General features: G+C 37.6%; 1 protein-coding gene across 4 annotated transcripts in view; it reads left to right on the top strand.

Annotated features, from left to right (window-relative positions):
* Positions 1 to 27,355, top strand: part of SETD5 (SET domain containing 5) — a 93,293-nt gene that overhangs the window by 25,560 nt on the left and 40,378 nt on the right. Inside the window, exons 2-10 of one of the 4 annotated variants that reach the window (XM_054729700.1) lie at positions 5,800 to 5,847; positions 10,312 to 10,369; positions 13,678 to 13,864; positions 19,116 to 19,221; positions 19,548 to 19,756; positions 20,095 to 20,153; positions 20,628 to 20,806; positions 21,722 to 21,760; positions 24,886 to 25,128. In XM_054729700.1, coding sequence (XP_054585675.1) covers positions 13,794 to 13,864; positions 19,116 to 19,221; positions 19,548 to 19,756; positions 20,095 to 20,153; positions 20,628 to 20,806; positions 21,722 to 21,760; positions 24,886 to 25,128 — 906 coding nt within the window. In that variant the 5' untranslated portion in view covers positions 5,800 to 5,847; positions 10,312 to 10,369; positions 13,678 to 13,793. Of the gene's footprint in view, positions 1 to 5,799; positions 5,848 to 10,311; positions 10,370 to 13,677; positions 13,865 to 14,835; positions 14,865 to 19,115; positions 19,222 to 19,547; positions 19,757 to 19,855; positions 19,902 to 20,094; positions 20,154 to 20,627; positions 20,807 to 21,721; positions 21,761 to 24,885; positions 25,129 to 27,355 lie in introns of those variants that run through there. The other 3 variants (XM_054729696.1, XM_054729699.1, XM_054729697.1) reach the window with 3 other exon arrangements.

Raw genomic sequence — 27,355 nt, 5'->3', positions numbered from 1 at the left:
CAAATAAACATTTATTATAGATCTCCTCCAAGAAGAGATTAGGCAAATACTGTCTCCTTTGAGCAGTTCACCAAAGAAGGGTTGGTAGGAATTCCTGTAAGTATGCGTATTCAAAGTTTGAAATCAGCTAGAAAAACAGTAACAAGCTAGTTATACTAAGAATCAATTTTTGAATATTGATACTAGAGCAAATGGAAGCCTAGTGGGTTTCCTTCTTGCTTTAATAAACAGATGGGGAAAGAATTGGAATTTCAGTGTGAAACAATATTGACTCTTAGTGGATTCTTAAGAAATCCTAAATTCATTGAAGAGCCATGGACCATGCAATTTTTTTTTTTTTTAGAATTCAGAGATGAGCATGAAGACCTCATTGCTTTAACAGGGGCTTTCTGGTCCTTTGGCCCATTAGGTCAAAGGGGATATCTTCTTAAGTAGAAATCTTCTTTGTTCCCTTTTTTTTTTTTTTTTTTGTTACCCAAGTGCCATCTGAAGTATTTATCTGGGTATAAATTATCATGAGTCCTATAATGGCTAAATCAAAAATGGTTCTTAAGGATACAAAATGAAAGGATATGGTACAGAATTATTGTCAATTGTCTAATTATTATTCATGGACACTAGTACTTTGTGGGCCAGGAGCCCCAGTTGTAAAGGATCTAATATATGTGTATATATTGTTTTACTGTATTATCATAATCAACAAATAAAAAATTTTGCACTTTCGAAGTCCAAGATTAAGATATTGGCAGGATTGGTTTCTCCTGAGGCCTCTCTCCTTGGTTTGCAGGTGACCTGCCCTCTTGCTGCCCCTTCACATTATCCTTTCTCTATGTGCATGCTTCTTAGTGTCTCTTCATGTCTCCAAATTCCCTTTTCATATAAGGATACTGATCATACTGGATTAGGGCTCACTCAGTGGCCTCGTTTTAAAAAATATTTTTGCCGAAACCGGTTTGGCTCAGTGGATAGAGCATTGGCCTGCGGACTCAAGGGTCCCAGGTTCGATTCCAGTCAAGGGCATGTACCTTGGTTGCGGGCACATCCCCAGTAGTGGGTGTGCAAGAGGCAACTGATCGATGTTTCTCTCTCATCGATGTTTCTAACTCTCTATCCCTCTCTCTTCCTCTCTGTAAAAAATCAATAAAATATATATTTTTTAAAATCTTTTCAATTGAAGTAGGTTAATTGACGTACTGGTTTCAGGTGTACAACATAATGATTCAGTCCATATGCATTGCAAAATGATCACAACAGTCTAGTTAACCTCCTTTACTTTACATGGTTACCAAAAGTATTATTTTTCTTGTGATGTAAACTTTTAAGATCTACTCAGCAACTTGCAGGTATGCAGTATAGTATTAACTGTAGTCACCATGCTGTATGGTGTATCCATGACTTATTTACTTTATAACTGGAAGTTTCTACCTTTTGATCCCCTCCAGTGGTTTCTCCTACCCCATCCCAAAATTTCTGTACTTTTAAAAAACTCATTTTTTTCCCAAAGATTGGAAACCACTACTCTAAAGTTATTATTGGTGGTCTACAAGAGATTTGTCATAATCGGGGGTATAGGATTTTTTTTTTTTTTTAATGTCTTAGTTTGGCCAAGCCAGTGTGGTTCAGTGGTTGAGCATCGATCTCTGAACCAGGAGGACACAGTTCAATTCCTGGTCAGGGCACATACCCATGCTGCGGGCTTTATCGCCAGTGTGGGGCGTTCAAGAGGCAGCTGATCAATTATTTTCTCTCATCATTGATGTTTCTATCTCTCTCTTCCTCTCCCGTCCTCTCTGAAATCAATAAAAATATTAAAGAAAAAAAGATGTCTTAGTTTTTATATTGCTCACCAAGTACTTGGTTACCAAGTACCGGAAAATGAAATACAGTATTCAGAAACAGTAAAATTCAGCATTTAGAAATATTCACTCAGTAAAAAATAAGTTTGTAAATAGAAGACTTCTCAACAAAGAGGGGAAATAACAGGTAAATGCTAAAATACTTAGTGTTTTACTTTATTCAGTGCTAGAATTCTGGGCTTTATTTAGGGTCAAACTGATATGACAGGAAAACCCACAGAGATGATTAAAGGAGAATAAAATAACAGAAAATTTAGCATAGTATATAATTGTGATTATTTTTATGCATAAGGATTTGGAGCAGCTTACTATGCCAGTTATATTCATTAACTAAAAAGTACTATTTTGTCAGTGTCCTGGGGCTAATTTATTATAAGAATTAATGAATGAGAATTTGGCCTAAATACAGCTGAAATGTTTACTGAAACTGGACCAAAGATGAGCATCCGTGTAGAGGCTTAATCATTTTTTTATATTAAGATCTCAGAGAAAAGTTTAACAGTATTTTGATGTTTTTTATATGATGGGAATTCTTGAAGTTCTTGGGTCTCATAACAAACCACCATAGATGCTCGTCCTCTAGGGAAATAATGTACTACTCACCATTCCAAAAGTTTTATTTTGCTCAAAAATCTACTGTATGAGTAAAAATAGACTTGTTTTATGCATAGGCCAAACACTATACAGGAGTGGGCAAAAGTAAGTTTATTGATGACAAAGAACTCTGTATCCAAGTGTGTTTGAGTATAGCAAGTAGACTACAAGAATATGTAAATAATGAAGGCCAGCAATTCCAGCCACTTACGAGATTGTACTTAAATGCACTGTGACATTGTGACATTCCTTTGAGTTAATAAAGCTACTGTAATAATCATAACCTGTTAAGTCTTTTTCCATACGAACAACTATAAACCTACTTTTGCCCACACAGGCATATCAATGTTTTGTTCTTAATTTATGTCTTTCATCACCATTACTTTTTAAATTACAAATTATTCTGAGTTTTAATTCTATTGTTATCAATATAGCTTCTGGTGAGTAGTTTGGTAATAGAATGTTGAGTATTTACAGTTTTTAATTTTCATTTTAGGGTTTTCTTTTAAAATGTAGAATCTTCTAAGAAAAACTCTGAGGAAAGAATTGAAATTATTTAAAAACTTATGAAAAAATGTAGAGTTCTCACTATGTTTGTGGGAGGATAATATGGTTTTTACTTTCTGGGAGGTGGTTCAGCATCGCTAATAAATATGTTCATGCCATTCTAGCAGTTCCACTTTTAGGAATGTGTCTTAAGGAAATGTTTGTGCACATGTATAAACAAAGGCGCGCGCGCGCACACGCACGCGGCCCAGTGCACAAAATTCATGCACAGATATGGTCCCTAGTGGCTGCCAGCCAGGGCTTCTCTTCCTCAGGCCCACCTGCCTGCCCCGCCAATCTGATTGCCCCACCGGCGCCCAGGCGCTGAGGGAGCCTGGTGGCAGCCCCACTGCTGCCGCTGGTTACCGCCTGCAGGGCCTGATTGCCCCCTGCCGCCACAGGCGCCCCAGCTGGTCACCAGCTGAGGGGGTGCCTGATTGCCCTGCCACTGCCTGGCTCCCAGGTGCTGAGGGAGCAGAGCGGCAGCCCCACCCCCACCACCCCGGCTGGTTGCCCAGCTATCAGATCAGCAGGGCATTGGGCCCCTGCCCAGCTCCCTCAGCACCTGGGAGCCCAGCGGTGGTGTGGTGATCAGATTGGCGGGGTGATCGGGGCCCGCCTGGTGACCAGTAACTCGCACCTACCGTGGCCTGGCGCTGCCCACTCACCTACTCCACCATCCCGCCCGGGTCCCACTCTCATCTGGGCCCATCAGGGCCTGCAGCTCCTCCGCTGCCAGTGCCAAGGTGCAAACGCCTGCCATGTTCCGCACCACCCCCTGGTGGTCAGCGCACGTCATAGCAAGCGGTCAAACTCCCACCAGGACTCCAGTCGAGAGGACAATTTACATATTAGGCTTTAATTATACACACACACACACCATTCAGCATTGTATATGTCATGGAAAATTAGCAACAATCTAAACATCCACCTGCAGAAGACTGACTTAAATTATGGTTGATCCGTGGGATAAAATACTGTGCCATCATGTAAGAGGAAGAAGTAAATTTGTATATCTTCTTTGAATATAAAAAGATGTCTAAAACTTATTACTAAATGAACAAAGCAGATTACAGAACAGTAGGGTTATTACTTTTATTTTTGGAATACCTTTGGGAAATGGAATTGTAAGAATTTTATTTTTTGCTTTTGTGATGTTTGAATAATTTTTACAAGCAGTTTTTAAATAATAAGGTTAATGATTCAGCTATTAGGAGGTGAGGGGAATCCGATTGATTATACATATCAGAATTATTAAGCTTTAAATGCCCTTACTGCTATATACTTACCTTCCTGATCTGCCAAATAATCACAGAACATGTATGGTCAGGTTCTGTTCATCTGTGTTTTGCAGGTTCTTGCAGCCCTTTGCCCTTCATTCTTAATAGAGTTTTCCATGAGACCAATCAGTAAGTTTTGTCTAAATAGTTTAAGAGATTTATAAAATAATCTCTTTCCCTAAGAGACTCCTCTGTGTCACTGATAAACGATGGATGCTTTTGGGATTTTCTTTCTTTGTGGGGAGGGTGATGTTTTCTCTTCAGAATGACTCATTAAATGTAAAGGCATACTTTAGGATTCTTTTTCCCCTTCATGGTAGTGAAAATGCAATACTTGGCACATAGACAAACCTAAAGAGTTTGCAAATTGCTTCCCCTCTCTGGATAAGAGAAACATCTTAAAATAGCACGTAACATAGCTTTTATAAATAGTAGTTACTTTATGATCGTTGAATGAATGAATGAATGCAGAAAAACTGGCAAGTCTAGATAATATAAGTTCCAAAAGAGTCAAGAATTTTAATATGGACTTGTTTAAATATTAATTACTTTAATAAACAGAAGCTATATATTAAATTCTAATTTTTTCCTGAACTCTCCACCACTATGTGTGTGACTTCTTACAGTTAAAATATATGTAGTCTTTTCTTCATCTATAAAATTAGACTTTAATAAATTAGACTTTAATCCTAAAACTCTAAATTTTTTTATCAACTGGAGAAATTTTACCTGAACTACAGAAAGTATAACAGATATTAATGCCTCATAAATGTTCATAACCCACTTCTAGAGTAAGTAAATCTAGTTCCCATTTCAGTGTTTGAAAATGAAAGCAGTTTGGAGAGAGGAGGCAAATGTAGAGGTATGAGAGGTTCTTTTCCTATCTAGACTGATACATGTTTCTAAAGCATATGCTGTGGCTCCAAACATAGTAGGACAGAACCTTCAAAAAGTCTTGAGAAGATCACCCTTTAAAGAGGTAAATCAAAGTTCATGTCATTCTAATTGATTCTTATTAAGAATAGTCTGTGCATCCTTGGTTAGTTTAACAGTATATATGTATTTATCATTTTTGAACGAGTTACAAGTAAAATATTTTTCTACGATGTCAACCTAAAACAATTTAAAAGTGTAGTATGTATTTAGCTTCATTATTTATGCCATGTACTCTTGTCCTACCACCCCTCCCCTCCAAGTACAACTAAGTATGTCTTTCCTCCATAATATTGCCATTAATGAAATTTTTCATGACGAAAGAAATTCTTACTATAAACTATAAAATAGGGTGTGTTTTTTAAAACTGGGTTTTAATTGCCTCCTATTCTAGTCATTGATTTGTTGTACCAAGCCCAGTAGCCCCTAGAGGGAATATAAATTTAGGCAAAGTGGCCAAGGGATAAACAAGTGTTGCAGAAGAGATGGAAAAAAAAGGAAAACTTTATCTTGGCTCTAAATTACTAAATCATGGTATTTATTTAGTCTCTTAATTGTTTGCTCCAATGTTTCTCTTTTTTTCTTTTCAGCCCTGAACTTCTCTTAGATACTCTGCCTGCATTAACTTGCTACAGATTGTAAGCCTAACTTAGAATTTGTATTATCCCAATTATATGAACTTTTCAACACATTTATTTCTTCTAATGCTTATTACTTATCTCACCTATACTGTTGGGGTGTTTTGTTTTTTTCATGTTTTCTACATATAGTCTTCTCACATTATTTTCTGTTGCAAGATTGAAATACACACTGTTGAAGAAGAGTGAAAAATATTTTTACGCATATTCATGTTGTTAGTAGCAGTTTATCTTTCTTCACATGTATTTAAAGACTACAAAGAGCAATTTAAACTCGTATTTACTACAAACGATAGTCCATACACACCTGAGTCAGCAGGACAGATATTATCCTTTCTATTATACAGATGAGAAAACTGAGACTTTGAGACATTGCGTAAGGCAGTGTCAGGATTCATAGAAATTTGGAACAAGAAAAGATAAGCATATAATACAGCTAGCTGCCACATTAGTTCTCAAGCATGTTGGTCATGTAGATAAAATGCATTAATATATTTATTGTATTTTTTCTGTGATTTAAAAATTAAATTGAGGGTAATAATCATACCAAAGGCCTTCTTTTCCTATCTCCTTCTTATCATTTTGTAAAGTTATTCAAAAGAAGGAAATTATAGAAGTATTTAAGAATAAATTCAACTTACATATATAACAAAATCAGAAATTGAATCTTAAAATTAGTGACTATTTTCTTTTAATCCTAATTGAAAGTTTTTCTGGCATGTTTTTTCTCTTCTCCTTAACCGAGTTAAATTAAAGATCTTTTATGGCTTCTATCTATCTGTTATTCTATATATCTGTTAATTTCATTATTTAATAGTTTAAGTGAATAGGTAGGTTGGTCTGAATATGTTGATTTCAGGATATGTTTTAGGTGCTTGTTTCTCGTGAATCTCAGTTTGAGGGTTATTGCTTAACCCTTTGCACTTGCTTGCTTTTTTCTCAATTCCTTTATTCTACTCGGGATTTAATTTTTTAAATACCCCAGATTTTACAAAGCGCGGCAGTAGAATAAAAAACTGGAGTTTCTTTTCATACAAACTTATTTATTTGGATTTTTTTATATTTCAAATTATTGATACATTCAAAGAGTAATTTTAATCTCTATAATTTTTCATGGTGTGATATTTTTTGAAACATTCACCCACATGAAGACCTGGTTTACATTCACATGTTTCGCAAATATAAATCATCTCTCTTCCTCCTTTGATTTTTCTGTTAGAACAAACAACACAATCTTTGTTTTTTGTTAGGGTGAGGTGTGATTATATGGAGCTTTCCATCTAAACGTTGCTCTAAGTTAGTGGATAATAATCTACCCCTGGAAGTTAGTGTACCATCTCTGAATTCTCCAACAAGATCATGTACTAGTTTCCTAATAAATTTCACATGCGTTATCGGTTTTTCATTTTTTCTTTTTTGGCATCAGTTGAGATTTACATTTTACTTGTCCTTTCATGCTAATGAAAACAAGAAAAGATACTGGAAAAATAGACCAAAAAAATCCACCCCCACCCCCCCACCCCCCCATGAAACTACTCTGTCAAGTGTGGCTTGACATATGAGCTGCTACCGATGCTAACTGTCGAGTCACACTCGACATCCGAGTGCAAAATGTTAAGGGAAGAAATTTGGTTAATTGTAGCTAGTTGGAGTTTAGAGAACTGAAGTTTGCTGGATGCAGTCCTTTAGTAAGTGAGAAAAAATCCTAATGATTTTATAACTATACTGTATAAACAACCTGGTAAATCTCTGAAAAAGAAATGAGGCCTAGGAGATGAAGAATCTATGGAGGATTTTAAATTGAGGATTTTTCTAAGCTAGATTCTAAAATAAAGTAGTAAATTGTGGCTAGTAGGATGAAAATAGTTATTAACCCTCCTATAAGATCTGAAATAATGTTGTTGCCCTTGAGAAAAGTAGGCATTACAGTGTAGTGATATTACTCAATCTACTTCTTTTGTCAGCCTAAATAAGAAGAAATTTTCTGTTTTTCTTTAAGACATGCCTGTTTTTAACAGAGTTTCATGTAATTTCAAAGATGTCTATAAAATATACCTTTGTGGGTGTGCGTATTTGTTCTTACTTTGAAATCTCATAATTGGGCTGTAGATTCCAGAGTGATTTTTATATTTAGGAAAGCCATTACCTCCCAAAGGTTTTCTTAGGAGAGTGAGAAAAATAAGTGTAAAATTTCAATGTAAATGCCTTGTTAATATGCTTGGAAAATTATATTCATAGTAGAAATGGTCTCAGTGTTCTAATTAAAATTTAATGATGGATGATAGATATTGTAAAGCCAAAGGAATTAAAAGACGGGAGACATTTTGAGAAAATAGCTTGTTCATATATATCTATTTACTTACATGTTTTGTCAGAAACCAAAATTGAGGGACGCAATTTGGCTTTTTATTGGTTTGTGAAATTGATCAGAGATTGCTCTTTGGCTTAGTTGCTGTCTGCATAGGCTGTTAACAATTGTTTCTCTGGCAGCAGATCTTGTTCATCAGGATTGCATCATTTCTGGGAGAATGGCCAAGGTCCACAGCCTCAGTACAAAGACTGTCTGAAGCATATGAGGCCTGTTCTCTTTCTGAAGCAGCACTCCTCTTCCTGCCAGTCCTCTTCACAGGATTACTGAAGCAGACTTGTTCTGAATTTTCTTTCATTGAATTGGCTGTTCATTGGACTCTTGTCTCTCAGCTGCTTCCGGCTCACCTGGCTGATGCAATTTCTTTCTCTAAATCTCTGTTGGAATTATTCTTAAAACACTGTCTTCTGAGAGTAACCAGACAGATCACACAGGTCTTGTGCTTTCAGCAAGTCAAGTCATATAGAGAAGAGACTGTCATAATGACAAATACAAAGACTTTTTTTCTCTTTTTTTACAAGTACAAAGACTATTGACCATTTCTGAACACAATTAAAAAGATAGGAGTAATTATAAACTATTTCTGGCATGTTCTATTTAATAGCCTTTTCCCAAGAACCTGTATGTAAATGGTGACTTCTCAAAGGAGTAGTCAGTATTGGAAGGCAGGCTGATTCTGCTTCTGAATTCGAGAACATACTGGTGTTTTGGTGGATTCTGACGGATTGTTCTGGAAATACTTAAATTGAAATGAAATTGAAATTGTGATGCATTCATTTTCCTCCTGCTGTGCACTCAGACTTATTGCTTTTTTTCCTTCTGTCCTTTCTTACCTTTCTTATTTTTTGCTGCTACAGGAGTCTACATCTGTTTTGGGTTCTTTGTGTGTTTTTGTTGTTGTTCCTTTTACTGTTACCTTCATCCTTTTATTATTATAATTCCTAATGTTCTTTGTGAATTGTTTCTACAGAATGGTTTATTTCCCAATTTTTAATAAGTTGGAAATTTATAAAATAACAGAGTACATTTCCTCTCCTTGGTAACTGAAATACCATTGACAGCTCTTTCACTTCTGGCTAATGTTAAATTTCACTTTTTTCCCCCAAAAGTCCTAGGTCATCACCTATTTATTTCCTTTCCCTTTTTTGGAGGGTAGAAAGTTGATTACGGCTTTATTTGTCCATGTGTTTCTATTACGGAGTTGACCACAAATAGAAATTACTTCCATTTGTCAATCTTTTTCTATAGTAGGACAAGAAGATATAAGTGGGATGGAATATGGAGGGGGAAAGGAATAATATGAACTTCTTGGATCATGGTAGATCCTTGTATGACTGGAGAGTAACTTTGACATTTGGTTAAAGAAAAGCCTCTGAATTTGGGAAGGGGTCAGTGGAGAAAAGAAACACTTCCTGGGAGGGAGAAAAAGAAGGAATCCCTTGAGAAATGTGAGATAATTCTAATTTGAAGGAAAGAGAAAGGAATATCCAGTGACATAATAAAATATTTACCACTTAAAAGATGATTTCCCTTTCCACCTTTATTTACATTTGGCTTTATGGGGAAATAGGATGTAAAAAATAAAGGATAAAAATATAGCACTAGAACCTCAGCCAGATGGGTTAGTTGGTTGGAGCATCATCCCATATACCAAAAAGGTTATGGGTTTGATTCTTGGTGAGGGCATAAACTAGTTTGCTGGTTTGATCCCCAGGTGCGGCCGGCCAGGGAGGGACTTCGGGAGGTTGGCTCCAAGGCGTGTCCGGCCCTTCTCACCCAGTCCCACCCTTACTGGCCACCTTCTAATTAATTTCCTTTCAATGTGCACGAATCCATGCATCAGGTCACTAGAAAGACAAAGTTTCTTTCTCCCTCTCCTTCTTTCTTCCTTCCTCTGTCTCTAAAATCAGTAAACATATCCTCAGGAGAGGATTGAAATAAATATATATAGAATGAGAGAGATCATAGAATGTAAACAAGACAATATACAGAGGTGAAACAAACACAGTTACCATTAAAATATTATTTCTGTAGAATTCTATGAGTCTATCAATGTTATTTCTTTCTATACTAATTTGTGTCTCAACTTTTTCTAGGTCTTCAGAGCTACTGACATAATTTTTTGGGACTTCATATTCAGAGGTCTATAAAAAGGTGATTGAGCCAAATAAATTATTTTAGTTTGTTTGTATTTTGATGAATGATAAAATCATATATTGAGATAAGAATAGTCAAAATTCATTTAACAAATATTTCTTGGAAACCCATTATGTGTTAGGCACTGTTCTGGACATTGGAACTACAGCAGAGGATAAAAACATAAAAATCCCTATCCTCATAGAGTTTATACTCTAGTAGGAAGAGAGAGACAAATTAACAAGTAAATAAAAAGTATCTTAAAATTGTTTCACCTGGAGACAGTGTTAATTCTTCTCAGTCTCTAGGACACATCTCCAAACTATGTGATAGATTAATAAATGCTATAACTACTAGGCTTAGTAAGCTATACTAGGAATCTGTTGTCTTGACTTATAAAACTAGTGTCATTATAAGAAAATATTGCATATAGATCTGTTAAAAGTTCTTTATAATTAAAATTTTAATAGCTACATTTTGAAAAGTGTTATCTAAGGAAGGAATTGTCCTCAGAGTTACATAAGAAATTTGAATTTGCTACCATTTTTTTAATTAAGAAGCCCGGGTATTGAGAAGGCATTATAACTTATGATTGCTTTCATTAGAAGATTGGAAGAGTCATGTAAAACTAGACAAAAGGAAAATCATATATTGATATAAGAATAGTCAATTTATGAAAAGATAAATTCATAGTTAACCATGTTTCTTAAAGTTATTTCTCAACTATCAAAATTAGCTGGGGTGGGATTTCATTAAGGAATGTATAAATCATTCATTTATTAGGGAGATACCTGAAGTAATTTTTCCATCTTTTCCTTTTAGTATATATTTTAAAAATTATTCTCAGAAAAATAACAACTGTAAATGTAGATTTTATAAGTTGTTTTTTTTTGTTATTTTTTGTTGTTGTTGTTAATCCTCATCCAAGGATATTTTTCTGCTGATTTTTAGACAGAGTGGAAGGGAGGGGGAGAGACAGAGACAGAGACACACACACACATCGGTTGGTTGCCTCCCCCTTGGGCCCTGACCAGGGCCGGGGATCAAGCCTGCAGCCAAGGTATGTGCCCTTGACCTGAATCAAATCCAAGACCCATCAGTCCACAGACCAATGCTCCAACCACTGAGCGAAACAGGCTAGGGCTAAGTTGTTTTTATCTAAAAGCCTACTTTGTTTATGGGCATATAATAGTGGCTGTGACAGGATTTTTGATGGTGCTGAGTAACTTTTTGTTGTTGTTCTTTACTGAAAATATAATACATGATTCAGATTTCTATATTGGTCAGGGAAGGTATGGTTATTATCAGGCTCTATTTTTTTATTATTGAGCCAGGCAGTTTGGGGACTTTTTTATTTTTATTTTTAATTTGAATTATACAGTGATACCAAAATTAGCGAAAGTTGAACCAACAATCCTCAGTATTTAATTTTACGCCCTTTGGGCTTATTTGATGTGTTCTATCATTGTAGATTTTTATTTCAATTTTCCAGAGACTTTTAAGGCCGTACTGCTTAAATCTCTGTATATATTGTTAGGGAAAGGAAACATTTATGTGTAAGACGGGCTCAAAGGCAAAAGGTTATATTAGTCACTTTTATGAGCTGTGAAGAAGCAATAGATAGGAAGATTTTGCCCTTTCATTTTAGTCCCAAGTCTTAGCAATATGTCACCTTCTGTTGAGTAGAACCAGATCTATTACCACATCCATATTTAGAGAGTCCTAGATCCCTTAGAAAGATCAAGCTCTTGCAAAGTGTAGGTGCCAGAGAGGACTGCTCAATTGTGCAGTTCTAGCATTCTTAAATGACATAAAAGAGTAATACAGTTTATGCTTTCTTAAAAATCTTGGCTTGATTCACTGTTCGCAACTGGGTTTTTTACCCATATTAATTTGCTTCATATATCAAAATAAGATTGAAGCATCTCAGATTGTCTACCATTTAAAATATTAAATATTTTTCATGCCATATTTTTAAGTATAAATAATCGTTTGAATTTTCTACCATCTTCATTTACCATTCATCAGTATATCAATCTTGACTCTTTACAGTCTTCTTTTTGCAGAAATCTTTATCAATCTGGGTCTTTTAACATGACTTTCTTCCCACATAAAATGCTTGTATTTCATCCTTTTAATGTTTTTGTTGTATTTAATGTTTTGGGAGGGTTTTTTGTGTGTGTGTGTGTGTGTGTGTGTGTGTGTGTGTGTGTGTGTGTGTTTCCAGTATAAAACCATTAATGTAAAATCATACAAAGGAACCTTTTTTCCCTTTGCGCCATAACTCCAAATACCTTAATCTACTTTTGCATTTTTACACTTCAGTAGTTTGTGAGTTTTCTGTTCTCAAATTCCACTGGTTATGGTCACCAACTCTTAAGGTATCATCACTGCTTTTCCATACAAAATTTTCTGATTTTTATCATGAAGCTGTATTTTTTGTGGTTTATGTTTTTATTCATACCTTGCAATGGATATTACCTCACAAATAATAGTTAAGATATGCTGCATCTTCTCCCAGAATTACACTTAAAATAAAAATGGTTTTAAAAAGGAAAAGGCTGGCATGACTGAGAGGTTGAGGTTTGACCTGTGAACCAGGAGGTCATGGTTCAGTTCCTGGTTGGGGCACGTGCCTGTGTTGTAGGCTCAATCCCCAGTGTGGGGTGTGCAAGGTGGCAGCCGATTGATGATTCTCTCTCATCATGATGTTTCTCTCTCTCTCTCCCTCCCTCTCCCTTCTTCTATGAAATCAGTAAAAATATTTTTTTAAAAAAAGAAAAGTGTGTTCTATGACAAAAGAAGGCAGTAAGAAACAGCTGTGTCTAGTCAGATAGAAACAAATTGATCTCTTTTATCATTTAATTTGAAAGAAATAACATTGGCTGCTGGAAAAACTACACTTATTTGTGGTGGGGCGGAGGGAGCAGGGTTTAAATGAAGATTTTGAATTGTCAAAAAATTAAACTGACATTTCCATTAACCAGCCTATATCTTTAAAATTGTTAGGTCCGGGCTACTGGAAAATTTCATTTGATGAGAAGTTGTACAGTGGGGGAAATGTGCTGCTTATTAGTGAACTGGACAAACTATTACTTTCTCTTTATCTGAAAGGTGGAAAAATAAAATAGAAGTGAAAAGAAAGCATAACTTTTGCTACTTCATTCAGGAAGTGCATAGTAAACATGGGATAATGTGTAGATCCCTTGCTGTACTTACTTTATCCCTTTAAAAGCCTTATTCAAAAAGTGGAAAAATATTTAGTAGCATTTAGGGTAAATATAAAGAGCTATCTGGTTACTAGATATTTTCCTTTGCTATGGCAGGATTCCTCATGTCCATAACATGTTGGTTGAGGCTGTACAGCTCACCCCCACTCTCAGAGTGGCCAGTCTCCATTAATTGGACCCCGTGATTTCCACTTTCTGCTGTGTTGGACGTCATGAGCATTGCAATCCCTCTGGGAGTCACCACACCAGATACATCCTACTCAGATATGGCTGCTGGATCAGAGTAAGTGCTACTTCCTAACTAGTAGATGAATTACCAGTTTGTGTGGAGACAACTTATGGGCATCTAATAATAAATATGTAGTATTTTCTAAACCCAAGCCTAGCCCACTGTAAATGACATTAGACCCTTTCTCCCGTAGAAGCTGAATGTGGGAGGGAAAAAAATGGGGAGGGGGTTTCTAAGTAAATTGTTAAATGGGATGAAATTTGCAAAGTAGTAACTACATTTTTATTTGTTTTGATGGGTGGGGAAGATTGAAATAAAGTAGGTGTCACTGCCTGCTTCTATAGAATTGATGGATGGAGATAAAGAGGAGTTCTCTCCAACTGATTTTCCTTGAAGGCCTCTTCCTATGTACTTCTCATTATTTTAGAGTAAAGGGGCTGAAACTTTATATGGGCAGGTTACTTAAACCTTATATGGGGCAGAAAACATGGAAAGTTAGTGTCATCTGTTTTTTATAATATTCATTGCCTAGAAAGAGGACCTTCAAAATCAGTGGTACCAAACTTTTTTTTCAGCTAAGAGCAGCTTTAGGAATTCAGAGTTTGTCGAAAAGTCCAATCCCTAAAATAGACTCTCAATTCTTGAAGAATTTAAATGCCAAATGGCAATGAAGGTAGGCCTTCGTTATAAAACTTTATATATTATTCACAGTTTAAAAGATTTTAGCCTTTTGTATCCCTTCTCTTTTAAGTGTCCGAGATTCCCCCTGCTCACAGATTCCCCCTCTTGTCCTTTTACCTCCCTTGTACCCAATCTTCCTTGCTTACAGAAAGGAAGTGGAAGCCCCCTACCTTTCAAGACGAAGTGGCACTACACAAGGATGTGAAAGTCCAGCGAAAGAGACCCAAGGGGCCTAGGGGGCAGCACACCCCCAGAAGCCAAGTCTATTCCAGGCAGTACCAGGGATTAGGGTCTGGGCTGGAAAAATCCTGGTGTTTTGAATATGTTCAGGTCCAGTTCAGACTCTTGATCCCACAGCCACTTCTAGAGTGAGGTGGGTGTTGCTCTAATTCCCCTGTTTTTCTTGCCATTTTCACAGTCCCCGGGGATTCTCCCCCTTCAGCAAAGAAAAGCAACTGTACTAGAACTCTGGGTTCAACTGCATCCCTGATTAATAGTGGTTTTCTTCCTTAAAACTGAGAATATTAGTAAAGAGCATGTATATTTCTTCATAAAGCCACTTAGGATAACTTAACTGCTTACTGACTTCCTTAAAGAGGAAGGCTTAAAATGAAGCTACTCTAAGCAGCAATGTATTACTATATTCTGGGGTAGTCTAGAATTTAACACAGTTTTGGCCTTATTCCCATGTAAAATGAAAGATGGAGGGTGGGAGATAGAGAAGGGTGGATAGTGTTTCTTCCTCCCTGCCCCCCCCCCCCAATTTATTTTATTTTATTTTATTTTTTGCATGCCAAAGAGATTTTGTTATGCCAGTAGCCAAGGTTTCTAATTTTTATAACTATTTCCCAAGTAAGATACTTAAAAATATTCCTGTATTAGTAATTGGTTGCATAGTATTAATAGATTTTTATAAAGTTAGCCACTAGCCTCCTATATGGATTGACTAGCAAACTATATAGGTAGACAGCATTAACATCTGTGAGAAATTTTAATAAAAAAGATCAAATCAGTGAGTTTGGGATAAGTGAATAAGAAAAATACCAAAAACAGTTATTCTTAAAACTGGTGTTTTTCCCAGTGTGCACAGATGACTGACCATAAATGTTGCTAGGGAATCCAGAAGTAATTGCAGAAAGAAAAAATACTTCTGGCATAAAAAGTTTGCCTACAATGTTTCTATTTTCTGAGACATTTCATTCACAATCTCCAGGCAGATTTTTTTTTTTTTTAATATATATATTTTATTGATATCTTACAGGGAGGAAGGGAGAGGGAGAGAGAGTTAGAAACATCGATCAGCTGCCTCCTGCACACCCCCCACTGGGGATGTGCCCGAAACCAAGGCACATGCCCCCGACCGGAATTGAACCCGGGACCCTTGAGTCCACAGGCCGACGCTCTATCCACTGAGCCAAACCGGTCAGAGCATCCAGGCAGATTTTTGATAGTGCAATCATAACTAATTACACAATTATTTGTTTGATATTTCTACAAAGCAAGAGAATGTCAACAATTAGCTTATATGCCTTTCTATTAAGTTATTGATGCCTATTTTAATGCTTCATCATGCATATTTTACTGTCATGCATATTCCACTAGTCTAGGCACTGGTATGAAGATTAAATCTGGTATGGAGGGCAAAATACTCAACCAAGAAAAAGACCTAGGTTTTACCTCATGCTTTTTTTATGCTGATAGCAACATTATACATTATCCAATTTTCATATATTTGTAGGGCAAGGGTCCTCAAACTTTTTAAACAGGGGGCCAGTTCACTGTCCCTAGACCGTTGGAGGGTCGGACTATAGTTTTAAAAAAACTATGAACAAATTCCTATGCACACTGCACATATCTTATTTTGAAGTAAAAAAATAAAACGGCAAAAACACCCGCATGTGGTCCGCGGGCCGTAGTTTGAGGACGCCTGTTGTAGGCGGGAAAGTCTAGATATAACAAATGAAAAGATTTTTCTGAATGTACAGTCTTGCCATAAATGAACTTCAGACATTTCCCAAGAGGTAGCATTATAGCAGCAGGTTGCATATTGTACTTAGAACACAATTGATGGAGTGTATCTATTGTAAGCATGGGTTCTGTGTATGTGCCCAACTGTCAGTTCAAACATAAGGGGGGAAAGGCTATAGTTACATTTGCATTAAATGGTTGGCTAATAAAGAGATGCACTCCTAACACTATAAGTTTTAATCCATTTAAATTATAGATAAGAGCTGATATATACGTCAAGGAATATCCTAAGAAATACCCTATATTTACCTGTCAACATGTAATTGTATTGAATCACTAACCGGTATGGAAATTACAAAGTTTCCTCATCAAAAGATATGGGCTTAAATTTTAATATTTGGCATGCATAGCAATATGTTAAATGCTGTGCTTGACGAGAAAGTATTGTGCAATGTGGTGGCCTTTTAACTTCCAAAACATACATTTTATTTTTATTCCCTAGACTTGCACATGAATTGCATATGTTCATATTTACCCAGTTTGGAGATGGGTAAGGTACAACCAACATAGTTACATCTCCATGGCCATCTTTTATTTCATGTCACTTTCCTTCTCCCCACCCCCACCCCCCAAAAAAAACCAAAAACTACACAGGTCATTCCTAATAAACAGCTGTCATGTTTCACCCCATGTGTTCAGTGGTACAAAATCTCTTATGTAAATATGTACAGCTCTTTGAAATACTTGTTTATCAAGTGAATTAACAATGTTGTATAAAATTTCTTTCTCTTGACTTTCCATCATAGAAACTAAATTCTACCTTCATTTTATTAATGCTTGTCTACCTTTGGTTTCATTTAGGAAACCCCACCCGTTTCCTAATACTCAGAGCTGATTGCCTCCCAAAGAGCCATGTTCAGATCATCTTTTTCTCGAGTATACTGACGTGCATTCTTGATTTATTCCCTCCCAGTTCTCATCTTGCAGACACTCTTTTAAAGTAATAAAATGCATGCACTTCACTAACAGAGAATACTTTCCTATGTCTAAAGTTCTTCTTTACCTAGAAATTACCTTTGCTGTTATTAATAAGATCCCTTCTCACAGTTTTGGAGCATATGATTGGGTGAGTTGGATACATATGTCAGAATTTTCTTTTATCCCTCACTTCTCAGCTGACATTGTGCCACATTGAACCTCACATTTTATTCCTGCCAAGTACTATCTATTGTGTATTTTTAATATATTGAAATAAACATATTACTTGAGGCAAACCGTATGCACTATTTGATTCCCTAAAAAACGCTTTGATCTCTAAGGCTGAGTTATGCATGGTGTCCTTGGAGTTTCTAATTTGTGTGAGTCTCTGTTCTGGTTAATTTAAATGACAGATAATCTATTATTCAATTCTGCAAAGTCATACAATTGCATTAATTATCTTTCAAAATTCTGCCAAACCTAACAACTAAAGTTCTTTTTTCCCCTAAAATTCACATTTTATCCTTTGCCCCTTTGCCTTTTTATTACCAAGTAAAGGATCACATTGAATTTCTAAACTTGAACACATTTATAATTCTTTTATATTAAAAAATTGAACTGTTTATTTTCCACTCAAGGAGGGTACTAAAAGATACTGAACCAAGCTTCTCACTAAGCCTGGTTACTTAAGATTTCATATAATTTTCTTTAAAGATAGAATGTTATCCTGGTTTACAAACCAGTTAGGCAGAGTAAAAAGACCACAGGCTTTGGAGTCAGACATTGTTTCAAATCCTGGCTCTGTGTAAACTCATACCTGCTTACCCTTCTGTAAATATAGGGTTCTATTTACCATGTTTAGTAGTTGTAGAGTAAATGAATTAATATATATATATATATATATATATATATATATATATATATACATACATACATACATACAGTACCTAGAAAATAATGGGAAAGTCAAATTGGTAGTCACTATTGCTGTTGTCATTAGAGTAACAAAACATCTCAGTAGAGTTTTGATTACTTTGAAGTTCTATTATATTTATCATGCAGCTATAAGATAATTGTGTCCTTGATATGCTTGCATGTCATTGGTGGATGAGAAGTTATTACTCTAATATTTGAAAGGTGTTTGGGGGTTCATCAAGATGAGAGGTATAAATATAAGATGCCATTGTTTTTACCTGTACTTTCTTCAGGGTATCCAGTCTTGGTAGTGAATGGAAGAGGGCCTGGTCCCTGGGGCAGTGCAGAAGGCACTTTCATCATCTCACTCACTGCAAATGTCATGTGAGGTTTCATGGAAGTATTAAGAGATCCAATTAAGAAGAATAGTTCTGAGTCTAAAGCAGCCCAGAGTGGCTTCTCTAGGGGAAACTCCCTGCTCAGCTGGTACGTTTGTGTTTGTCATTAGGGACACCTTGTATCCCAGGTGCCTGCCTTGAGACATCTGCCTGTACTGGCTTCATGTTGCACACAAATCCACATTTAATAACACTCGTAGTGTTATTTATAGGCTTAGTTGTGTTAATCAGATTATTTCACTGAATTTTTTATTCTAGTAGCTGGTGGTTGTGGAAAGAGGAGGGGTTAGAATGGGAAGTTAAGTTTTAGTTTAAGGGAAGATTAGGTGTTATGCTATCATGCATTGCTTTTCGCCTTTGTGCAGCCCTGAATCTGTGGAGGCTAGTCCAGCAGTTAATGAGAAGAGCGTGTATTCCACTCATAATTATGGGACCACTCAGAGGCATGGGTGTCGAGGACTGCCTTATGCTGTGAGTATGCATTTGTTTCTCTCCAAAGCAGTGATCTTCCTGGAGTGTAATCCATTCTTATACATTGTGACTTTCTTGCAATGTTTATATGCAGCATGACGAAGTTGCCCCTTTTGCACTTCCCTGCCTCCAGCGGACGTCTAGCCCTGCATCATTGTTCTTGTTTTTATGTCCCAGTTGACCTTGGCATTTTGTTTTATCACTTTCCTGGTTGAAGCCAAAAAACGAAGGGTACTACTTTCTTCTTTCTTTCCATATGTACCATACTTTAGGGGAGAGAGGGGCCAGTGTTTGGACACTGTTGATTTAAAAAATCTTATTTTCAGGATCATAATTACGGAGCCCCTCCTCCTCCGACACCTCCTGCTTCTCCCCCTGTCCAGACGATCATCCCTCGTTCTGACCTGAATGGCCTGCCGTCGCCCGTAGAGGAACGCTGTGGAGACAGCCCGAACTCTGAAGGAGAGACTGTTCCTACCTGGTGTCCTTGTGGTCTTTCTCAGGATGGCTTCCTTCTCAACTGTGACAAGTGCAGGTAAGATCATGTTCCATCTAAATTCAAGCCTGGGTTGCTGGGATTAGGGTTTCTTATTAGTAGGGGAAAGCTCAAAGTATTCTTTCTTGTGTTTGTTAATGTAGATGATTCCTTAGTGCTCCTTGGCTCGAATTCTCTGCACTAGGTGAGAATTGCTGACAACAAGGAATGAGAGATTGATGTTAAAGCTATTGAATTTGATATGAAATTTAATGTCCTGGAAACTTTTGGTAGGTGGGAGGAAGGGGGTAGTGTATACAGAGACACATCTCCCATGTGTGCAATGACGTGCTGCATGCTGTTGGAAGGACTACTTTAAGTTTATTTTCCATCTTTAGGGGAATGAGCAGGGGGAAGGTTATTAGACTTCATCGGCGGAAGCAGGACAACATATCAGGTGAGCAGAAGATGGGTTATGCCCATATTTTGACATAAAATATTTTATATTTTAAGTATTTGTCTAACCCCCTTCTCTAAGTTCCCATGGTCCCTAGCTCATTTCACGGAAAGAGATAGAAGTCCTCTGAAGACCACTATGTAATTATCTTAATGTCCATAAATGACATTTTAGCCCTGTAGCAATCAAAATATTTCTTGTGAGCACAGAAAATCAGATCCTTTTTCTATGTTACGTACTGAAACAATGGAGCTTTGGGACTGATTATAAGGGGAGAAATATATACAATATAGAACAGTTTATTTGCTTTCTGTTTTCAAATGGAAGGTGGGTATTTATGTTGTTCTACAGATAGATTTAGTAGTAGAAGTAATGACTTACTGGATTAGGGAATAAATATAACAGAATAAGCTGCTTTAATATGCTTTTGAATGTTTATATAATGTGAACTATGAAATAACCTTTTTTTTTCAGGTGGGGACAGCAGTGCAACAGAAAGCTGGGATGAGGAGCTTTCTCCTTCCACTGTGTTGTATACAGCAACACAGCACACACCTACAAGCATCACCTTAACTGTTAGAAGAACCAAACCCAAGAAGCGGAAAAAGAGTCCAGAAAAGGGTCGTGCAGCACCAAAGACAAAGAAAATCAAGGTATGGAGGGTAAAGTATCTTAAATAGAAGTAAATCTGAAATAGCTCAAATTTTGGACCAAGAATGCACCAAAATTCTTTTAAGAATTTGATCCAGATGTTTGAAGGGCCACTTTTGCTCTACTTGCAAAAATCGGCTAATCTGTTGTCAACATGTAGACCAACCTCTCTTCTGCCACTCCATTCCATCACAACTGGCACAAAGTTTCTTCTCCAAGCCCCATCCCAGGTATGAAATCCTAGCCCCAACTGGTAACAAGCCCATATGTGCTACAGCCTCCAGTCTAGGCTTCCACTATCCTTACAGTATCTCCCTGCCTCCTCAGCCCAAAGTAGTCTGAAATTCTTGTCCTGATACATGCCTACTTCATGTCATTGGATTGATTTATTTCCTTGTTTCAAAAAATTAGGAAATGTCTCTTGAATGGTCTAGGCTTCCTCAGTGTTGTGGTCACTTTCCTGTATTCTAGGAGAAACCTCTTCTGTTTTGTGTTCTTTCTTCCCCATCATGGCAACTTTGTTGCTCCTAGGTGACTTGCCCATCCCTTGCTAAGGGGATTGGTCTTTGTTTCCTTCTTAATTTCAAAACTGGTAAATCTGCCACCTTACTTAATGTTTTAATTTACTTTTTCTTTTAGTGTCAGGTGTGTATATAGGATTTAAGTGATGCATGCTCTTCCCTGTTAATTACCTAGTTTCACAAAGGGAAGTACTGGAGTTAGCCACAGGGTTCACTCTCCTTGACCTACCCCTATTCTTGATAATAGTGTGGGGAATTCAATTATATTTGTTACCTAGGAAAAAGGGGACAGGCTAGAACACTAGTTCTTGCCTTAGTTTTAGTCTCAGATAGGTATAACTGTCATTCTTGGTACCAAGTTTTGTTTTGTTCTACTTGTTTTCCTCTTTGGGATAGGCATTTCGAGAGGGATCCCGGAAGTCCTTGCGGATGAAGGTAAGGGGTATTCTTCCCTGATGCTGTGTTTTACTTCACTGTGATCTTGCATTTTGGTTAGCTTCTTTCCTGACATTGATGGTCTGGGAATCTTGGATTCTACTTTTCGTTAGTTTGTAATTGTTGCCATTGGTTTTCATAGAGTGTTTCTCCAAAGTAGATTTTCTTGGCCATTTCCTGAAGTATTTTCTCTTTCTGTAATTAGCTTTCATTTGTTGGTTTTTCATTAGCTGCTTTTCTAGGGGTAAGTGACATTTTGCCAAATAAAATGAGGCGGATATGTTCTGTTATTGTGTTTGGCCTCAACCTCAGGACTGAGGTTTTTCTGGTAAAATAAGATCTCTTATGTACCAACCCTAGGACCATATGGGCTTTAGTCACCAGTTGGAAGGATAATTTTCATCAGTAGGAAAGTGGTATTTATTGATAGGATCTGCTCTTATTGGAATTACTTATATTTGAACTGTTTTCTTCTGGCATATTTATTTGATATAGAAGATTCCGATGGCTGATGTGTTTCTTTTCTTTGGTTATCAAATAAAAGAGCTTATGAGGCATGATTTTGGATAACAGAGAATAAAGAAATTATGTGCAATGGACTTTAGGTACTGGGTGACAAAAACAGAATTTGCCCAAAGGAAATTTGATTGTACTATCTGGTATTTCCCTATAAGTATTCATATCCCTAAATATATAAATGATAAAAAAGCAGAATCTTTCCTGTTGACCGTTATATGGGTAAAACATTAAAATATTTTAGTGAAGATAAGCTTTATTAGGATATATATGTGTATATACATATGGAGTACAACATGACTGATGTTATCAAAGATTATAGGTGGCACTTTATCTAAAATTTGAAGACCTTGCCTTGTATACACCTATAAATAGACTGGTACATATCTGTAGAAGAGATGGGAAGAAGACTTAAAGCCCAAGAGCATCAGAGTCTTGAGATACCTTAGAACACAACTTAATTATCTCCTTCAAGGGGCCAAGTTTGCTTTAACTGCCCCTTTATTTTTGTCTCCTTTGCTTACAGGGAGCCTTTAAATAGAGTTATAGAACAGACAAAGGCTTATCCTAGCTGTTAAGCCGTTTTCTATTTTATCAGCTATTATAATTTGTCTTTAGAGATTTGAAATGTTTTGAAAGCTGTTGACCAACTCTCCAGAAAAGAACACATAAACCCCAAATATTGCTTGTTATTTTGACATGTTGACACATAGTCCCATAAACTTGCTAAAATTTAGACAATAAAAAAATACTAGTCAGTTTATTTTTAATTCTCATACCAGAATTTTAAATTGAGTTGCAAATTATGTACTCAGAATTCATTATTAGTTAGAACTTCACCAAAGATCTGGGTGATAGCTGTAAGAATAGGAAGAATCTATCATTTGGATTTTTAATCCCAAAGTCAGGCACTTCCCTACTTGGAGACTACTCAAAATTTCTCAACTTTGACACTACTGACATTTTGAACCAAGAAATTCTTGGGCTGTTGAAGGGAGCTGTTTTTTGCATTGTAGGCTGTTTAACAACATCTTTGGCATCTACCCACTAGTACCAATAACACACAGGTGTGATAATAAAAAATGACTTCAGATATTACCAAATGTCTCCTTATGGGCAAATTACCTCTGGTTGAGAACCACTGTTCTAAACCTACTGAGATAGGGTGTTCAGTACCCAGAAGAATGGGACAGCAGATTAGACAGAGTTGTATTAATGAATAACATATGATACTGTGGCAAAAGCTTCCCGTATACATTGAGTTTAATAAGTCAAAAGTTTAGTGATCCCTACTGGTTGCTTAAACTTGAAAATACTGTTTGGGCATCCATAATCCTCAGTCTTATAAGCAAGCACCCTTAAGTCTTAGGTTTTGCACTTTTTTTTTTTTTTTCCTCAGCTGTTACATCTCAAGCAGATGATATTCTGTTCTCAGTGTGATGGTCTTAGGTGTTTCTTAGATTCTTTGTTTGTTGTTCAGTCTTTTGAACTCTAGCATGAAATGTAAAAAACAGTCGTATTGATGTTTTCCTTTTCATCGGGAAAGGATGGTAGACAACAGTCAGTTAAAACCAGTGACACAAATATGAAAGAAAGCAATTGTTTCAGTAGGTATAAATGTTTTCTATATTATTCATGGAAAGTATGTTTAATTTTCTTATGCCTGTTTTTGCAAGTTTAGTGTGGACATTATTTATGAGTAGCTTTGTTACTATACTGTCTTTTCCTTCTAATCATCACTAATATGACATCATCACAATTGTTTGTTTTGTTTTCTGATGGCACCTTAAGTCTTGAGCTCCAGAGAGGAGAGCATGTGTCAGACTTAAACTCTGTCTCTGTAGCTCAAACACACAAAAAACTGTTTAGGATAATGCTTATATGATATAATAATATTTTCTTAGTTCTGTCACCATAGAGGGCAATGATTTTCCCTAGAGAAGTATAGTAAAGTACCTCTCAGTATTTTCCAAACTCTACCTACCCACCCCCTTTCCTCACCTCAGCTCTTCAAAGTATGGCTATTGAAACTGTCGAAAATAGAGTCTGAGAAAGATAACTCCAGAATGATAGCTTTTTCTATGGGAAATGAGATGATGGGTTATTTATTTATTTGGGTCACATGTATATTTCAAGTGAACATGTAATAATTGTATAATGAACATAAGTCACACAAAAACAAAAATATTTTCCTGGAGAGAAGTAAAATACTATCAGTTTGGGCTGGCACACTAATGGAGATGTTCCAAGAAATACTGAAATTTAAGTGGTATATTTGAGAGGTCTCTTGTTCATTTTCATGAAAATTTTCTTCTTGATTTTTATTACTTTAAAATGGTCATAAAACCACAGTGATGGGATAGAACTATGATCCAGATTAATTTCTCACTTTAGAAATGAGGAAACTAAGCTTTTTTAAGTTGTTTAAGGCTTCCCTGCTCATTGGTAATGAAACCATTATAGAAGCCAAATCCCCTGACTCCCAGGCATTACTCTTTTATGCCACACAACTGCCAGTTAAAAATTTTCTGAGACTCAGCCTCTTTCCCCCCCCCCCCTCCAGTTTTTATTCATGGACTCTGCTAACCTACCTACTTTGTTCTCTACAGAATTCTCCTTCTGAAGCACAGAATTTAGATGAGAATACAACTGAGGGATGGGAAAATCGGATAAGACTATGGACTGATCAGTATGAAGAAGCTTTCACTAATCAGTACAGTGCAGATGTACAGAATGCCCTTGAACAACATCTACATTCTAGCAAGGAATTTGTGGGCAAACCTGCTATTTTAGACACTATCAATAAGACTGAATTGGCCTGCAATAATACAGTTATTGGTTCCCAAATGCAGGTAAGGACAAAAGGATTAATGGCTCAAAGTAGTTGATTTTTAAGAACTCAGGAAGAGGGTTTATATTGGAATTACCAAATCTTTCAAATTTACAAGGACTTAGAATAACAAATTAGCTAGCTACTGAGCATCTTTAACCAAAAGCAGGTTATAGTTGCCCTAGCTGATTTGCTCAGTGGTTAAGAGTGTCGATCCGCCAACTGAATGGTCACATGTTTGATTCTGGGCAAGGGCACACACCTCAGCTGCAGGCTGGATCCCTGGCACCAGTCAGGGCACATGCGGGAGGCACCCAATCAGTGTGTCTCTCTCACATCGATATTTCTCTCTTTTGTCTCCCCTCTCCCTTCCACTCTCTCTAAAAATGAGCCCGGCGGGCGTGGCTCAGTGGTTGCACGTCTACCTGTGAGCCAGGGGATCATTCTTCAATTCCTGGTCAGGGCACATGCCCAAGTTGTGGGCTCTGTTCCCTGTGTGAGGCATGCAGGAGGCAGCCAATCGATGATTCTCTCTCATCATGGATGTTTCGATCTCCCTCTCCCTTCCTCTCTGAAATCAATAAAAAATATGTTTTAAAAAAATCAGTAGTGGTGAGGGGAGTTATAGTAACTGGACACTATTCAGTTATTTATTTTTAGACTACCTTTATTAATGAAAAATATATAAGTTAAGATAGGAAATTTTATACAGCCTCAGTAGGAAGTATTAAGCTTAATAGAAAGCTAAGCTCTCTTCCTCCCCCCCCATTCTTATATTAGTCGTAGACCACTAAAATCTTAATTATGCATTTTTCTTGGATTTTTAAAAATATTTTCACTGATTTCAGAGAGGAAGGGAGAGACAGACAGAGAAAGAAAGATCAATGGTGCGATAGAATCATTCATTGGCTACTTCCCCACAAGCCCCCTACCAGAGAAGAACCCAGAACCTGGGCATGTGTCCTGACTGGGAATCAAACCGTGACCTCCTGGTTCATAGATCAGTGCTCAACCACTTAGCCCCTCTGGCCGGACTTGTATCTTTTCTTGATGTCATTGGGCCCAAATTAAGCTGTGAAGGTGTGAGGTAATGTGGCAAGTTCACTACATGGAATTCGTTTCCTAGAAATACTGACCTTTCATCAACTCAAAAATTTCTAGCTGGTTTGGCTCAGTGGATAGAACATCAGCCTGCAGACTGAAGGGTCCCGGGTTCACTTCCAGTCAAGGGCACATGCCCAGGTTGTAGGCTCAATTCCCAGTTGCGGGGGAGTGCAGGAGGCAGCCAATCATTGAGTCTCTCTCATTATTGATGTTTCTCTCTCTCTCTCCCTCTCCTTTCTCTAAAAATCAATAAAAATATATGGAAAAAAATTTCTGATCATTGAGCTAAATAATATATACAAATACATCCTAAAAACATTGGTGTTTTTTCCTCAGTTAGGAAATATTATTGTCCACACTAGAGGCCCAGTGCACGAAATTTAAGCTCTGAGGTGGGGGGAGGGGTGGGATTCCTCAGCCTGGTCTGCACCCTCTTGCAGTCCGGGACCCCTCACTCCTTACCACCTCCCTGCTCGCCGCTCCTTAGTGCAGCCATGCAGGCGGGAGAGGCTCCCCCACCACTGCACTCACCAGCTGTGAGCCTGGCTTCGGGCTGAGCAGCGGTCCCCCTGTGGGAATGCACTGACCACCAAGGGTCAGCTCCTCTGTTGAGTGTCTTCCCCCTGGTGGTCAGTGCGCATCATAGCAACTGGTCATTCTGCCGTAACTGTCGCTTAGGCTTTTATTATATAGACTAGAGGCCCATGCATGATTGAATCATGCACGTGTAGGGTCCCCTACACGCTTTCACTTTTCACGGTGGAGCTCGGTGCCTGTCCGCTGGTGCACCAGGCCTTTCAGAAGCCTCTGGCTCAGCGGAGGTTTCTGAAAGGCCTGGTGCCAGAGCAGACAGGCACCCAGCTCCGCCACTTTTGATGGTCCGCAGCCGCTGAGGGGGGCTGCCGCGGACACCTGGCTACCCTGCCGTTGAGAGGCGCAGCTGGGTGTCCGCGGCAGGCCCCCTCAGCGGCCGCGGATCTGGCCATTGAGAGGCACAGGGGGCGGGAGTCCCGCCCCCTGCGCCTCTCAGTGGCAGCGGATCCGTGCCTCTCAATGGCCGGATAGGCCACCCCGAGTCCCGCCCCCCAGCCTCCCGCCGCCCAATCGTGGGCGTAGCGGAGTGATGGTAATTTACATGTTACTCT

This window comes from Eptesicus fuscus, chromosome 18, assembly GCF_027574615.1.
Source record: "Eptesicus fuscus isolate TK198812 chromosome 18, DD_ASM_mEF_20220401, whole genome shotgun sequence".
In the NCBI taxonomy this organism is placed as follows: Eukaryota; Metazoa; Chordata; class Mammalia; order Chiroptera; family Vespertilionidae; genus Eptesicus; species Eptesicus fuscus.
Note: the sequence above shows the minus strand (reverse complement) of the source record. Positions and strands in the feature narration are given on the sequence as shown.